This window comes from Maylandia zebra, linkage group LG5 (assembly GCF_041146795.1).
Source record: "Maylandia zebra isolate NMK-2024a linkage group LG5, Mzebra_GT3a, whole genome shotgun sequence".
Taxonomy (NCBI): domain Eukaryota; kingdom Metazoa; phylum Chordata; class Actinopteri; order Cichliformes; family Cichlidae; genus Maylandia; species Maylandia zebra.
Genome location: NC_135171.1, coordinates 15542235 through 15558401, shown reverse-complemented (window position 1 = coordinate 15558401; position 16167 = coordinate 15542235). Strand labels below are relative to the sequence as shown.

Below are 16167 nucleotides of genomic sequence, written 5' to 3'. Positions count from 1 at the left end.
CTTATTTTTCTGCTCTCTGTAAAGGTGGGGGTATGGAATGTGGTCTGTTTCTTCTATTATCGGCACAAGGTCCTCTGCACACAACATTCTCTTCAGTTTGACATGTCAAGAAACAGTGTAACACCTTCACAGCAGATCAAGGGTACAGGGTAATGTACACCTTTCTAACAAATCCAAAAATGGTCACATTCTTTTAACCCAAAAATATAATGGAAACTAAGCTACATACACAGCACACAATCTAGACTAAAGGATATTATATGACCTACAGCAGTTAACATAATTCAACTACTTTAACTACAGATACACTGAACAAAAATATAAACGCAACACTTTTGTTACTGCTCCCATTCCCCATGGGATGGACGTAGAGACCTAAAATTCATTCCAGATACACAATATAACCATCCCTCCCAAACAGTGGTCACAAATCAGTCCAAATGTGTGGTAGTGGGCACATCTGCTATATTGAGATAATCCATCCCACCTCACAGGTGTGCCACATCAGGATGCTGATCTGACATCATGAGTAGTGCACAGGTGTACCTCAGACTGCCCACAACAAAAGGCCACCCTGGAATGTGCATTTTTTTGCGCTATTGGGGGTCTGGGGACCCAGAACCGGTCAGTATCTGGTGTGACCACCATTTGCCTCATGCAGTGCAACACATCGTCGCATGGAGTCTATCAGATTGTCAATTGTGGCCTGTGGAATGTTGGTCCACTCCACTTCACTCCACCACCTGCACTCATGTATATATCATTCTACGTAGCACTCATAATTCTTATTCTCATGTATATATCTCATGTATATCTCATGCACATATCTTTCCTTCTACATAGCACTTTAATTCTTATTGTCTGCACTGAAGCACCGCAGCAATTTCCTAATGTTGTAAACCTCAACATCTGGCAATAAACCCATTCTGATTCTGATTCTGATTCAATGGCTGTGCGAGGTTGTTGGATAATCGTGGGAACTGGTACACGCTGTCGTATACGCCGGTCAAGCACATCCCGAACATGCTCAATGGGTGACATGTCCGGTGAGTATGCTGGCCATGCAAGAACTGGGACATTCTCAGCTGCCATCTGCCCTGAACAATGTGAACCATGATTCATCCGTGAAGCGCACACCTCTCCAACGTGCCAGACGCCATCGAATGTGAGCATTTGCCCACACAAGTCTGTTACGGCGACGAGCTGGAGTCAGGTCAAGACCCCGATGAGGACGACGGGCATGCAGTTGAGCGTCCCTGAGACGGTTTCTGACAGTTTGTGCAGAAATTGTTTGGTTGTGCAAACCAATTGTTCCAGCAGCTGTCTGGGTGGCTGGTCTCAGACGATCTTGGAGGTGAACCTGCTGGATGTGGAGGTCCTGGGCTGGTGTGGTTACAAGAGGTCTGCGGTTGTGAGGCCGGTTGGATGTGCTGCCATATTCTCTGAAACGCCTGTGGAGACGGCTTATGGTTGAGAAATGAACATTCAATGCACGGGCGACAGATCTGGTTGACATTCCTGCTGTCAGCATGCCAATTGCACGCTCCCTCATTGCTTGTGGCATCTGTGGCATTTTGCTGTGAGACAAAACTGCACATTCCAGGGTGGCCTTTTGTTGTGGGCAGTCTGAGGTACACCTGTGCACTACTCATGATGTCAGATCAGCATCCTGATGTGGCACACCTGTGAGGTGGGATGGATTATCTCAATATAGCAGATGTGCCCACTACCACACATTTGGACTGATTTGTGACCACTGTTTGGGAGGGATGGTTATATTGTGTATCTGGAATGAATTTTAGGTCTCTACGTCCATCCCATGGGGAATGGGAGCAAAAACAAAAGTGTTGCGTTTATATTTTTGTTCAGTGTATAAGATAACATATGACAAGAGAATAGTCTCACACTACCTAATGCCAAACAGGGACGTGCAGAGGGGGGGGCTAGAGGGGCTTGAGCACCCGCCCCTTTCCTGATGAGTGCCCAAAGTGCCCTTTTGTTGAGGCAACTTTTAAATTTTTTTTATTTATTTATTTTTTTTATGTGTGTGTGCGTGCGGAGTCCTGTCTGTGCCCCTCAACAATAATATTTAACTATTAATCATAGTTTTGCTAAATAAAAGGATCTGGCTTGCATCAGTCACATGATCACATTTAACCAATGATCGCCCTCGACGGCAGAACGCGCTGGTTACGAGCCGGGAACGAGCTCACAAAGAGCACGCGCATTTTTTGCGGTCCGGAGCTGTAGGAGAAACACAAGTTAACTCAGAGACACAGACTGATGGACAAACCCAGTAAGTAGGTGTACAGCGCACACTGTAGTGTGTAGCACACAGGAGTATTAGCTTATTACGTACACGTTGGTAAGCTGTCTTGTTGCAACTGACGAACTGAAACAAACGAGCGTGCTGTGTGTGCAACAGCGCGACAAACATTACCTGTCCTTTTATTAACTGCACAAGTAGTGCTGGTCACAGCTGCTGGCTACCTGTGTAAGGCTGTCATGGGTCTGTAGCTCTGTCACCGTTTTAGGGAACATATTTAGTTTTAAAGTAAGTTTCTGGGCATTTCCTGCCTTTCTGGAGGGATTATATTTCACTAAAAAACGATCTAATATGCATGTCCACATAATAACAATTATAATTATAATATATTAAAAAACACACGCTGTATTTTAAAGAACATACATTAAGAAGCAGATTATATTAGATTTATATTTTAAATAAGACAAAAGATTGTATCTCTACAGTTTAAAAATGTAATAAGCTTTGCCCTGCACAGAGTGGATAGTGAAACAAATGGAATCATCATAAATACATTATTTCATATTTATTACTTCCCCCTCCTCATTGCTTTATTATTGTAGCTCTAGTAATAAATAATAATGTAAGGATGCCCATAGTATATACAGTATTCTGAAGAAGGTCTAAAATGTCACTGTGCGTGCATGTGTGTGTTTTATGTATATAGATTTTTTTAAATTATTACTCATGATATAACATTGTGCAGACATGGCTGGTAAGGACATGAGGAGGAAACAGTAGGAGCTGTATGAGGCTACTAAAGGCAGGGCTATAACATTTTTCTGTCATCATTTTATTATAGATTAAGTGCAAGAGTTGTTAGGTGTGGATAATTAGATTATAGTTTATTGCAATAGCAAGTTGTGCCTTGTTCTCAGATAGAGAGCAAGTGGAGAGTGATATATGAAATGATGGGAAGGAAGGAAGAAGAGAAGCAAAGAGTGATTCACAGGCAGAGCCGAGTTTATGTCACAGTTTTTCGTTGCCTTATGGTTCCAAGCGCTGTCACCAATCTTTGCATTTTGTTATTATCTCATGACACTTGTTTAATCAGCTACCATCTCTCCTGTGGACTTTTTAATGTCTACAGTCTCAGATCAACACAGCCCTGCCCTTCCCATATTAGATTCTTGATGAATGTGTGTTGTTGTTATTCAGCATGGTTCAATGTGCCCCTTTTTAACTTTGAGCACCCGCCCCTTTAAACCTCTCTGCACGTCCCTGATGCCAAATGTGTATGATTTAAAGTGGGTCATGTATTTGTTCTCACTGATGTGAGCTCATGGAACATATGGAAGAGCTATGGATAGGACCATGTGTTCAGCTTGAATGTGTTCCATTAAAACTGCATCTGGTAGAGCAATTACATCCATATGCTTGAACTTTTGCTTACTTGTCTCTTATTCTGCAAACTGGTGAGATCCCCACTCCATGTCGATCAGGGCTCCAAAAAATCAAGCTTAATTTGAATAAATGAACACTTCCATTGTTCACCAGCCCAGATGGTTTGAATATGGATAAAGAGGTTGTCTGTTTAAATGTAATTTCCGAGCTAGCTCTGCAGACTAAACCTGACGGCTTTTTCTCCTCTTACAAATCTCCAAAGTTTATAGAGAGACGATAACAAAAGCTATACAGTGCAAGGAAGAAAAAACAAAACAACTCCTCTTCCGATATAAGATTAAACCACGTGCTTGGATAGTTGAATCATAACACGCCTACTTAAAGCGGTGAGAGGAGGGAAAGCAGTCTATTTCTTTCCCGCGGACGTTAGACTCATCGGCAGGATGATGGCTTGGCTGGGTTTCTTCTATCACCCATTCTGGGCTGTTTCGACGGCGCTACTGGCTGCTGTTGTGCGCCTGCAGATGCGAAACCGCTGGAATCCACAAGCCTGCGCCGTGCGGCTGACAGGGAAGACTGCCATAGTGACGGGAGCCAATACTGGTTGGTTGAATATTAAGAGCCACTAACACAGAGCTGCAGGCGAATTTTGCTGTTAAAATTCTGAATTCTTGAGGTCTTTTTGTTGTTTGTTTGTTTGTTTGGGGGGCTTGGGGGTTATTTTATTCTTATTTTTTTATTTATTTTGTGTGTGTGTGTGTCTGTGGGGGGGGGGGGGGGGGGGGGGGGGGGGGGCTTCACATTCCATGGCTATGAAGGGTTATCCACCAATTGTGATCCCAGGGTGTGTCATCACTAAATTGAGGGTCTCATTTGCAGGAATTACAGGAAATAACAAGGTAGCAGCAAGAACATGAAGAGAGGCTGTATTTGTTGCACTTCAAAAAAAAAGTATTACACTGAAAAGCGGCCGACATGCTTTGATGCTTTGATAAGATCGTGTAAAAATCTGTCAAAGATTCTGCATGACCGCGACGTAAATCGAGGCAAAACTCTGTGGTAAAATGGAGTGGTTCTAACTCCAGCTTTCATTCCTCTCAGCTCTCAGACACTTACATGTGTGCATTCAGTATCCCTGCTGTTTAAAGTTATTAGGAGGTTTTTGTGGTCTTAGAATATAGTTCCCATTGCTGTTCATCATGACCAGTACCATGATCTATGCATCTATCTATATGCATCTATTTTAAAGTCATTCTAAACCTAAAATGCTAAATCTCATTCTTCGGGAGTTGCAGTGCTGCACTAATATAGATAAGGTGACCTTGAAGCATGTTAATTGTTTACTTGGAAGTTAAAAAAAAAAAATCAAAAAATTCCTTTTATTACTCCAGATCAAAGGGTGTTCAACAAAGTGTCATCAAAAATTTCACCTACATTAAACATTTATTCAAGGACTAACAATCTAACCTATGAGTTCTTGCGCCTTTATTAACCTTCGCTGACCCTTAAAAATGCATCCCTTTAGAGCCCTGGGGACCAAAAATGGTCCCGCCCCAAAAGTGCAATAAAAAGATTATATATTCATATTTTTTTCCACTTTAAATTGGTCAGTCTTTTAAAACTACTTCTCCCTGAAATATTCATATAAAGTTTTAATTATATTTTCATTGTTTTAACCCTTTAAATCCCAGTTTTATTACATGAGCGCCCTGTTTTTTTAGCCCCAAAAAACAAAAAACTAAATATTTTCCAAAAAAAACATTTGAAGTAATATTTGTTTGTTATTATAATTAGGCCTTTAGATGGAGCAAAGATTGGCACCAACAGTCATTTCGATCGCCTTTTATTTTTTTTGCAGGAGCGCATTTCATAAAATGCACACACTATCGGTCCTAATCGACCACGCCCAAAAAAGTGCTATAAAAAATTTATATATTAATATTTTATTCCACTTTAAATTAGCCAATCTTTTAGACCTACTTCTCCTTGAAATATTCATGTCAAGTTTTAATTACATTTCGCGGATTTTAACCCTTTATATCCCGGTTTCGTCACATGAGCGCACTGCTTTTTTGCCCCAAAAAACATAAAACTTGAATATTTTCCAAAAAAAACATTTGAGGTAATATTCAATTGTTATTATAATTAGGCCTTTAGATGGACTAAAGATTGGCACCAACAGTCATTTCGATCGCCTTTTATTTATTTTTTTCAGGACCAGAAAATGGTCTCCAGGCGGCAAATGCTCCTCCTCTAGGCCGAAATAAGTGCATGTTGCCGGGGTAAGTCGCGACGATCACCGGGGCACGATCACCGGGGACTGCTTTTTCCAGCCCACACGTCCGATACCACGTGACAACAAATACGTCATTTCCTGTTGACTAAAAAAAAAAAAAAGCACCCTCTAACGGTCCTAGGGACCGAAAAATGGTCCCGCCCGATCAGCGGGCGAAGCCGCTGCTGCACGCCGGAAATGAGGCTTCGTTTCCCGCAGGTCTATCCAAGCAGCCCGCTGTTTTCCAGCAGGGATCAAATGTGGAGCAAGGGCGCCACCCGGTGGACAAATAAAAAAATTACAACTCTAAGGCTCATAGACCAAAACGAGACGGAGACATGAGTAATCACCAAGACATTAACGGTAATAATTCTGCAGTGAAAAATAGCGTTTATAATGGAAGTCAATGGGCCAAAAATGGTCCCCAGGGCTCTAAGAGGATGTGTATTGTTAGCTTAGCCACTGAAGCTAATTTAAGGAAGTCAGACTTGAATTTTGAAATGAAATTATGCCAAACTTTTTTTTAGAGAATTTGGCTATATTCCATTCAACACAGTGCAAATGGCTTGTAACTGAAAAACTAAAATGTACAAAAATGGTCCCAGGGCCAAAGAAGGGTTAAATCTAAAGGTAACAGAGTTGTTTAGAGAATAGGAGAAGCACTAAAACCAGTATAGTAAAAATGTAGGAGGTAGAGGCAACAATGATTAGGAAGGAGACATTCAATGTTAGCTACACACCTTTTATGTGCCGTCAAAATGTTTGATGCTTTGGATTTTCATGCCCAGCACATCACCTAATATTTGAGATGATGATGAGATGAGATCTTTTGCCCACAACCGAGATGACAGACCTTGCCGACCGTACATACAATACAAACATCACATTGGGGAGACAGGTCAGGCCAGGTAGTGAGGAAAAAAAAAATTGGAATGTGCATTGAAATGTACCGAAGGGGTAGCCGCATTATGATGGTAATTGAGAATTTCAAACTGTTTTTAACACTCCGACACTGGTCTCTCAATCTCCCGTTAATAGCTGCGAGCTTCTCCGTGATGTTATTAGCCGTCGATTCTGTGGTCTTGTCACTCTTTTTTGCTCACATAGCAGATTCTGAGACCTCACGACCGCAGCCAACTGATCCGAGGTGTAATCCAGCTTCCGCCCAGAGATGTTGTTCTGAGTTGATTCTTTCCTGATGTAATCCAACATACATACGCTCAAAGGTGTTATTCTGAGCATTCACTGCAGTCGTAAGCGCCTCCAAGCTCTTAACCATGCTGCCTTCAGTGAGCCCTTTCTGAGAAGTCGCACCTGTCGTTCCAATCCCAGTGGGCAGCCTTGTGGGGATTTGAACAGCCGGTTCCGCTCTCTTAATTCTCCGATAAGCCAGGGCCAAGCCAGCTCCGATCAGCAAGAACCCTGTTATCATGGTTCCAAATAGGTAGATATCTTCAGCGTCCTCGATCGACAGTCCCGCCAGGCACACGATCCTCTGCCACCCGTCCATCGTGTATCCGGCAGGGAAAGTCCATCCAGGGCACTCGGGTTCTCCCGAGCCCAGACTTCTCGTTAAAGGGTGTCAATAGCATTCAGAGACCAGTTGATCAAATCCATAATTCTCTTTTAGGTTTTAGACACAGACTGTGAGAGAGTGTTCCAGGGAAAGTAATACAAAAAAAGACACGAGACTAGACAAGGACATAAGAACTAGCAGGGAAGATAAGGGAGAGGAGAAAAAGTGCGTCCGCCTCCTCCGAGAGCCAAAGATTTGAGTAAGCACCCTGAACATTCATGGTGAGCATGGTTGCTTACTCTTTGGTTCTGCAATTGTTTGTACAAATGTCAAAAAGACCCTTTCAGTTTCTTTGGTTTTTCTTTCTGTTTTGTTTTGTTTTTTGTTGGGGTTTTTTTGTCATTATATCACAGTTGTTTTTCCTGTCATTCTAGGGCTTGATGTATAGCCTTGTGGCAAGAGTAGGACCCTAACACAGAATTTGGAAACACGAGGGAATAAAAACACAATGCCCTGGGTCATTGCCCCAGGGCATTGTGTTTTGAGTTCAAAATCCTGGATCAGTAACCCAGAGGCCATGACACGTCCAAATGTTTTATGACTTTGTCAGTCTGGAGTGATCACATCACTGTTTCCTGTGTTTTTAAAAAAATACAAATATCATGGGGTCCCTGAGGACCTCAGTCAAAAGTATCCATATCCCTACGCAGTCTTAAGATGGATTTCTTCACTTAATGTTTGGCATGGATGTTAAACTAAAGCATCACACAGTATCAAGGGGAGTACAGTCATTTTAAAAGAAAACACTATTATATATTATTTGCTATTGTTCTTAAGGTAATTTATTCTGATGTCCCAAGGAAGTTTATGCAGTTGGTAGTCTATGCCTGTTAAATATTTCAGTAGGATGAGGGTTAAATTGTAACTTTATCCACTTTGTTACTAGGAGCCATATAATCTGTTACCATTTCTTTGGTTAAATGGATGCAAAAAAATGCCAAATTCAGCACAGTCTGTCAGGCATAAATGTGTATGTGTGCAACAACAAGATTATTCCACAAAGAGCTAAAAAATTCTGGGAAATGTCTGATTATCAACAGCCTCATTTTTTACCATTACCCAAATATGTTTTGGGGTTTTTTTAGAATACAGTCAAAGAAACACAATAGAACACTTTCAAAGTAGAAAGAGAGTAGAAACACAGAAAAGACTGCAACCATTTCAGTCTAACACACTGGATTATCTCTGTGTATATAAATATACAAATATGTGTATACTTAAACACCCATCTTCCAGCTTCTGAGGAATTAAAACACATTTTCCAGTTATGCGGGAATAAGAGCGTGGGAATAAGTGAAAGCACTGAAAACAGTAATACTCGCTTTGTGAACTGGGAGATGTGTTATAAATAACCTGCTTATTGAGTCTGTCCAACAGTTTTACTCTGAATTTGCACTTACAAAGTGACCCAAAGACAACGCCACTGTTAAAGGTGCTTTCGTAGCTCTTTGGAATGCTCGAATGCTACTGTGACCACAATAAAAGACTGAGGTAGAATATTTAGTTCAGTGCAGTGAAGGTACTAACACCGGACTGTCAGATAAACAATCAGACACAGTGGGAAAGACTCACTGTATTATTTGTGGTTTTTGTAATTTTGGTCATTATAGGAGTCTCTAAATCAAAGTTACTGATGACAATTATTACCTGATGTAGCGTTGCTTATGACTTATTTAATAAAAAAACTTAGCAACATATTTCTGACTAAAGTGTGTTTAATTAAATTTAAACAAACTGATTCCACACAACGTAACTATGGAGCTAGCAAAGAAGTCTCTCCCGTGTGTGTGTGTGTGTGTGTGTGTGTGTGTGTCTGCTACGCTGATACACTCTCTATGATGGATAATTGAAAGCAAATGACAATTAGTGGAAATGTGGAAGTGTTTGTGGTTTAGATTTGTCTTTCTGAAGTTTTCCTTGCTGCTAATTTAAATGACTTCAAAGGAAGATATCTCACTGAGTGTGTACCTTTTTAAAAATCCTCTCAGCACACGTGTTCAGCATATGTGGTGTCGAAATTGAGGCCCGTTTGTAAATTATCCCAGATGATAACATGTGCATGAAGATGACAAAAAAAATGTTGCTTAATAAAACAAGTTTGCCCATAAGCTGCAGTGGATCATCCAGCAAAAGAAGAGATAATTCAGCTCCACAGTTCCTGACCGGAACATCAAAGTCATCCACCAACCAGACGTTCGTGGAAAGTGGGAGTTGTGGGAAACCGTAAGAATTGGGACTTGATTAAAACGTGATTTAGAGTGTGTAAAGCGAAGACCCAAAATGCAGAATGCAAAGACCAAATCTAAAACAAAACGCAAGCCACATATCTCAGTTGAAGATCGTCTGAACAAAAACCCAGAATAGAAACTAAAATGTCCCATTTACATAGTAGCAGTATCCAGGCAATATAGTGAAACACATGTGGCACTGTTTATACGAAGACACATTGAGGGTAGTCATGGGAAACAGGTGGGGAATGTGAAACAGCTTGAATTAATTATGTATAAAAAGACAAAGAGCACAACCAGTTACCAAAATAAAATAGGACGCCATCACTGAAATAGACAGATGTGACACTAAGACTTGACATAGAATGACATGGGGGGAAGAAAGCTGGGGGGGGGGGGGAATCACATAAGCAACTACACTAAAACGACGCTAACAAGAATTCAAATGGAAATGAACAGAAGCTACAAACTAAAAAATCCAAATGCATGAAAATCAAATATAACAATAAATGACCCAACAAAGTCCACAAAACTCTGGGTCTATGATCCAGGATCGTGACAGGATTAGCATTAGTGTTAGAAGCCTAGTTTCTTTTATGCTGATTTACACTAATTGGGAATTCTAAACTGTGAAATGTAATTGTCCTGTAATGTTCTCTTAATAAAGAGTAGAATTTGTGTAGTAATGTAGAATTACTACATCAATTTGTGTAGAATTACACAAATTGATAATGGATGCAAATTGCAGGTCTTAAAGACCTCTACTGTGAAACCAATTGCAAGTTTGCATTTGAGAAAGTTTATCGTTAGGGCTTGATCAGGCGACCTTGAACTCTATAACCTCCTCTTCCATGGTTTACCTTTTAGCTATTTCTCTCTGCTCTCTCCTCTTTCCTTTCACCCTCAACGTGATGCAGCAGCTAGCTCTCAGAACCTGGTTAATAATAAAACAAGGTTTTTCCTTCCCACTGTTGCCAACTTCTTGCTCGGAGGTGGTTGTGTTATTGTTGGGGATTCTTTCGACACTCCAGGATCAGTTCAAATTGCCTTGAGATGACTGTTGTTGTGAAATGGCACTATAGAAATAATAAAGTTGAATTTAGTTGCAACAAAAACCTGACATGATGCTCTCAAATAAAACTGTTTCCCTCTAAGGTTTAGGAGAGGAAATATTTTCCTTTCAGTTCTAAATGTTAAAGGGGTTTGGTTGTAATGGAGAACCGTTTAAAGATTGCATCATTTCATGATATCAGTGAACCTTCCCTCAGTGAGTGAGATAAGAACAACTATCTTTTAGTAGTTTGTCCTCACGTTCATCCTCGCTTTTTTTTTTTTTTTTTAGAAAGATTCGGGTCTTCGCCTATTTGGGTATATGTTTTAAAACCACTAATATGCGATATACATACATATATGTGTGTATAAAACATGTCACAGTTTCTGAGCAATAAAGATCTGCTTCACTCTGCTTAAGCTGCATATCTGCAAGCAAATGCAAGAAAACACAGAACAAATGCCCAGATAATGTGAAAACTGCTTAAACTTAGAATAAAATCATAACGTTTGTTTTAGGTTTTAGACCTTATGTAAATCTGTCTTTTGATTAATCTGTTATTTAAGCATATTTCAACAAGTAATGTTTTGTTTTGTTCCACTCTGCTAGGGATTGGAAAGTTCATTGCCCTGGACTTTGCACGTCGTGGGGCTCGTGTTATCTTGGCTTGTCGGAGCGAGGCAAGGGGCACAGCAGCACTTAACGAAATTAGGGAAAAAACAGGAAACTTGGATGTACATCTGCGTCTGGTGGACCTTTCCAGTATGGACTCTGTCCGAGCATTTGCTGAGAGGATTCTTAAAGAGGAGAAGGCGCTGCACATCCTCGTCAACAATGCTGGAGTATCAGGTGATACAAGCAGAGCCGGTCCGAGGATTTCAACACAACCACCAAATCACGCTCACTGCTCATAACTAAATGAAGATGAGCACATACACACAAACTAGAAATAGGCAAATGAATTACATTTCTTATTTTATTTGAAACTGTTTGGGGAAAATATATTCAAATATGGAAAAAAAATCTAAATTCTAAAGATTAATGGCAACATTTTTACAAGATAAAAGCAACACTGTTGTACATCACAAGGTCAAACCTGGAAGAATTTGAGACAATTTGAGCGTTTCATTTGGACATTTTGTGTTAAAATAGTAATCTAACACACAATGTTGTGAGATGTAGCAAAAAAAGCTAGCTATTATAAATTATCAATGAAAATGCAGTTCTACTAAAGTTGGCGAGCAAACAGCAAGCAAGGCTTGTTCTAATGTAAAACACATCAGCTGGCCAGGGACTATATTCAATTTAATTTGTCGAAAATTAAAAGCCAGCTCTAATATGCATAACAACAAAAACAAAAACACACAAAAACATGTCTGTTTGGGTTTTTTTGTTTAGTGAGTGAATCATTGAACAACAGTTTCATCTAGCATGACAGCAGGGATTGAGGAGATGCACACAGAAATCAGGGGCCTAAACAAATGGATCATTGTCGTGACTGGATACAGAAAGCAACGCTTCGCAATAGCTAAACAATCTAGAACAGGGTGCCAAACATAAGGCCCAGAAGCCAAAATCAGCCTAATAAAGACTCCAACCAGGTCTGCTGGACGTCTTTGGAAAATTTGAAGGATGGCATATATTTTGCACCTAAACTGTATTTTCATCAATTTGACACATTTATACAGATCTCATCCACAGCCATTCATACCACACCAAAGTAATAAAGTAATAGATAAACAATAAACCACAGAAAAGCTCCTGTTTCTTTTTCACAGCTATACAATTTTGTGTGTCCGCAGTAAAATAGATAAATAGATAAATAAAATATGACAAATGTCTGTGAATTAACAAAAACTTTCTGCTTTATAATTACTGGACAGTTTAGACAATGGGCTACCAGAACTTTTTCTGTAATTTTACACATTACTTTACATTACAACTCTACAGATTTCTTTCTTTTACTACAGTAAGATTTCTTTTTTTTATGTAAAGCAAACTGAGACACGCTGTTTAATTAGCACATCTTTATCTTATATTGCCATATTTCAGAGATTAAATGTGCAGTTGAACTACTTTACACTGACATAAAGGGGAGTTTTGATGGTCGCTTACGATTAAAGTGGCACATATGTGTCCCACGATCTAAAATCAATTTGACATCTCCGATCTCGAATTTGTATGGCAGACTTTGCAGGGCAGCAACGCAAATATTTACAAGTACAATTCTGAAAAAGTTGGAATGCTGCGTAAAATGTAAATAAAACAGAGTGCAATGATTTGCAAATCTCATAAACCAATATTTTATTTTAGAAGATAGAACACGTAAACATTTAAAGTAGGGGGGGGGGGGGGGGGGGGTGTTACCATCCACTCTTCTTTTAACAACAGTCTGTAAATGTCTGGGGACATCGAATGCATCAAACTGCGGAGCTGCTAGACTTTTTGGCAAGGATTGTTGTCCCATTCTTGTCTGATAAAGTATTCTAGCTGCTAATTTCATGATATGCCAAATATTTTCAACACTTCCCATCTTTACTTCTGAGAACCTCTGCCTCTTTAAGATGCTATTTTTATTCCCGTTCATGTTATCATGTTCCTTCATCTGTTTCTTTTTAGCACCACTATGTTCTATGTTCCATTGCCAAACAAAGCGGAGATTTGTAAATCATTGCATTATGTAAGCAGTGTTCCAACTTTCTGAAGTTGTCTTGTACTAAAACACCACACAGAGTACCAGAGAGTGGTACACGGTGTGCTAGCCTTGTGTTAAACATCAACCTTAGAAAACCTAGTCTGATTTATGACGTCAACTTTTAGATCAACTTTTAATTCTAGGGATTTAACTTTTTATCAATCAGGTTTACCAAGGAACATAACCAAAGATGGATTTGAGGAATCTTTTGCTACTAACCACCTGGGACCTTTTCTTCTCACCAACCTGCTGCTGGGTAAGACTGTGGGGTCTATTTAACACAGGGGATGTACTGTGTTGAGAAAACGAAATGCATAATACACTACTGCCTGCAATTGTCAGGTCATCCTAAATATCTGCCATTTTTTTGGTGTCTCCCCTTCTCATCGTATCCTTGCTGCCACAACGTGTTTCATATTCTTTCCAGACCTGATGAAGAGTTCGTCTCCATCCCGTATCGTCAGCGTCAGCTCAGTCAACCACAAGAGGGGTAAAGTGGACTTTTCTCATTTTCACGGCAAGAACCTGAGCTATTGCATGGATCAAGTCTACAACAACACTAAGCTGCACAATATCATCTGTACCAACGAGCTAGCACGCAGACTAAAAGGCACAGGTAGGCTACAGGAAAGCAAATATTATGAATGTACAGGAGGGATCTCTGCCATTGGAAGAGCACTGAAAGAAAATAAATGACAAAATAAGAAGCAGTAACAAAAGATGGATGATGATCACATTCAGATTTAAAAATACACATAAGCCATGGCTTTATGTGATTTAAATAATAATGCACTCTGATGATGATCAGTCTTTAAAAGTTATTCTCATAGGACCCTTGTTTGTGGGGCTTCCTGCTCCTCTCTGTATTTGTATTGTTTGCCCCATACATTATACAGTAGTTTGTCTGTTTTTCTAAGAAATCTGAAAGATGAAACTGGCCTTGAATATTCATAAAATATGCTGGTAAAATACTGAGAGATTCTAGATTCTAGAAAGTATTAAACTTTCATTTTCAGTTTTTGCATCATGCTGAAAGTCAATCTCTAGCAATCATTAGAGGCTGAACGGTGGCTTGTTGGATGATGTTATTTCATTACAGAATGTTACATCCTGTGAGGCTGTGGGAGTGTGTGGACAAACTGTGAACTTCAGTTTGTACCATCAAAAACAGGCCAGCTCCATCTGCTTCACCCACTCCAGCCTCTAATACTTAGGATAAAATTAATTTCTCAACATCCTATCAAACCCTCAGTGCTTACCTTTTCAGTGACCGTCTCAGTGTTGTTTTTTGTTGTACTTTTATCATTACATAGATGTAACTGCAAACTCCGTCCACCCCGGTATTGTGATGACAGAAGTAATGAGACACTATTCGTTTTGGGTCCGTTGGATTTTCAACCTTATTGGGTTTTTCTTTTTCAAGGTAAGTTGAAACAGGCAACCAAACTAAAATAAGATACCAAATCCAGACTGTTTCAATGATGGCACAAACCAAACTGCTAAAACTAGAATAACAAGTTCAAGCGCTAAAACATTTCACATATCTGTGGTTAAGTATAAAATGAAGCTTTCCTGCTGTAGGAATCTTAGGAATCCTTTGTTCTTATTCTTTGCTTTTTCCCCCTTGTGGTTGTATCCTCATCTCTTTCATTTTTAGCCTTGTCTCTCAGATGTATACATCTGTTCTCGCATTTATATTGACATTTTAAACATGGGATAATCTGCTGCAAAGTGGGAAAAGAAAACTACAGTTAGGTCCACAACTTTTTGAACAGTGACACCAATTTTGTAACTTTACCTCTCTCAATCGCCAAAATAGATTTCATATTAAACAACTGAAGTGATTGAAGTGCAGACTTTTACATTTTCCTATCAAGAGACACCTGGAATGGAAATACAGAACGTTTACAGCACAATACAAACCACTGGTAGCTTTTAGCAAGGCCAAATGCGGCTTTGCCAGAAAACTTCTAAAGAGCCTACCCAGTGCAGTATTTGGTGCATTTGGTAATGTCCAAGGATTTTCACCCCCTTGAATTAATACTTCAGTCGGACATTGACTTAGCATTCACTGTGGTGGTGTGTAGAGGCAGAATTATTATATACTTGCACCCCCTAACATTACCTTACAATATATTGTAAGGGAAAGTTATTCATCTGTGACTTGTATCTGTGGTGTCATCCAGTGCTCAACAACTGGCTCTAACTAGGCACAAAACAGGGCTGGGATTACATGTTTTCCAGCTGCATATTTGTAGCTCTAAGGATGTTTGTTGACCTTAATTTTCATGTTTCCTCTCCACCTTTCCTAATCTCCCTTTCAGTCACCAGAAGCAGGGGCAGTGAGCATAATCTATTGTGCTGTAGCAGAGGAGCTGGAGGGTGTAACCGGAAAGTATGTTGATAGCGACTGTTCCCTGACTCTGCCTATCCCTTTAGCTCGGGATGCTGCCCTCGCGGTCAAGGACTTTGAATTCTGCGAAAGACTGACATCAAAGCTCTGAAACCACTAGCTGGGAGGGTTTGATAACAAGAGGGGTCAAATTCCAAAGTCATTCACACTGCACCTACTGCCTATGCAATTCTGCCACCACAATGTCTGATTTTTACTATTTTGCCTTAAGTAATTTGCATGCACATTTTCTTTAAATAACTGTATTTTTATTAATAAAGTTTAACCAACAGTGACCACT

The 16167-nt window shown here is 39.9% G+C and overlaps 1 protein-coding gene across 2 annotated transcripts; it reads left to right on the top strand.

The window, feature by feature from the left end:
• Positions 1-2139: 2139 nt before the first annotated feature.
• On the top strand, positions 2140-16162 carry zgc:64106 (retinol dehydrogenase 12). Of its 2 annotated transcripts, none has more exons than XM_076883851.1 (6): positions 2140-2296; positions 11389-11628; positions 13641-13730; positions 13902-14090; positions 14788-14897; positions 15799-16162. In XM_076883851.1, exons 1-6 carry the CDS (start codon positions 2284-2286, stop codon positions 15976-15978), a joined length of 822 nt encoding a protein of 273 aa, XP_076739966.1. In that variant the 5' UTR covers positions 2140-2283; the 3' UTR covers positions 15979-16162. The 2 variants fall into 2 exon arrangements, with proteins under 2 accessions (XP_076739966.1, XP_024658194.2); XM_024802426.2 differs by lacking the exon at positions 2140-2296 and adding an exon at positions 4032-4252.
• The last annotated feature ends 5 nt before the right edge of the window (positions 16163-16167 follow it).

Bases quoted from the DNA above. Each gene is read 5' to 3' on its own strand.
- zgc:64106 (XM_024802426.2), top strand. From the start codon at position 4,093: ATGATGGCTTGGCTGGGTTTCTTCTATCACCCATTCTGGGCTGTTTCG. The intron at 4,253-11,388 runs GTTGGTTGAATA...CCACTCTGCTAG, and splicing joins AGTGACGGGAGCCAATACTG to GGATTGGAAAGTTCATTGCC. The intron at 11,629-13,640 runs GTGATACAAGCA...TTTATCAATCAG, and splicing joins CAACAATGCTGGAGTATCAG to GTTTACCAAGGAACATAACC.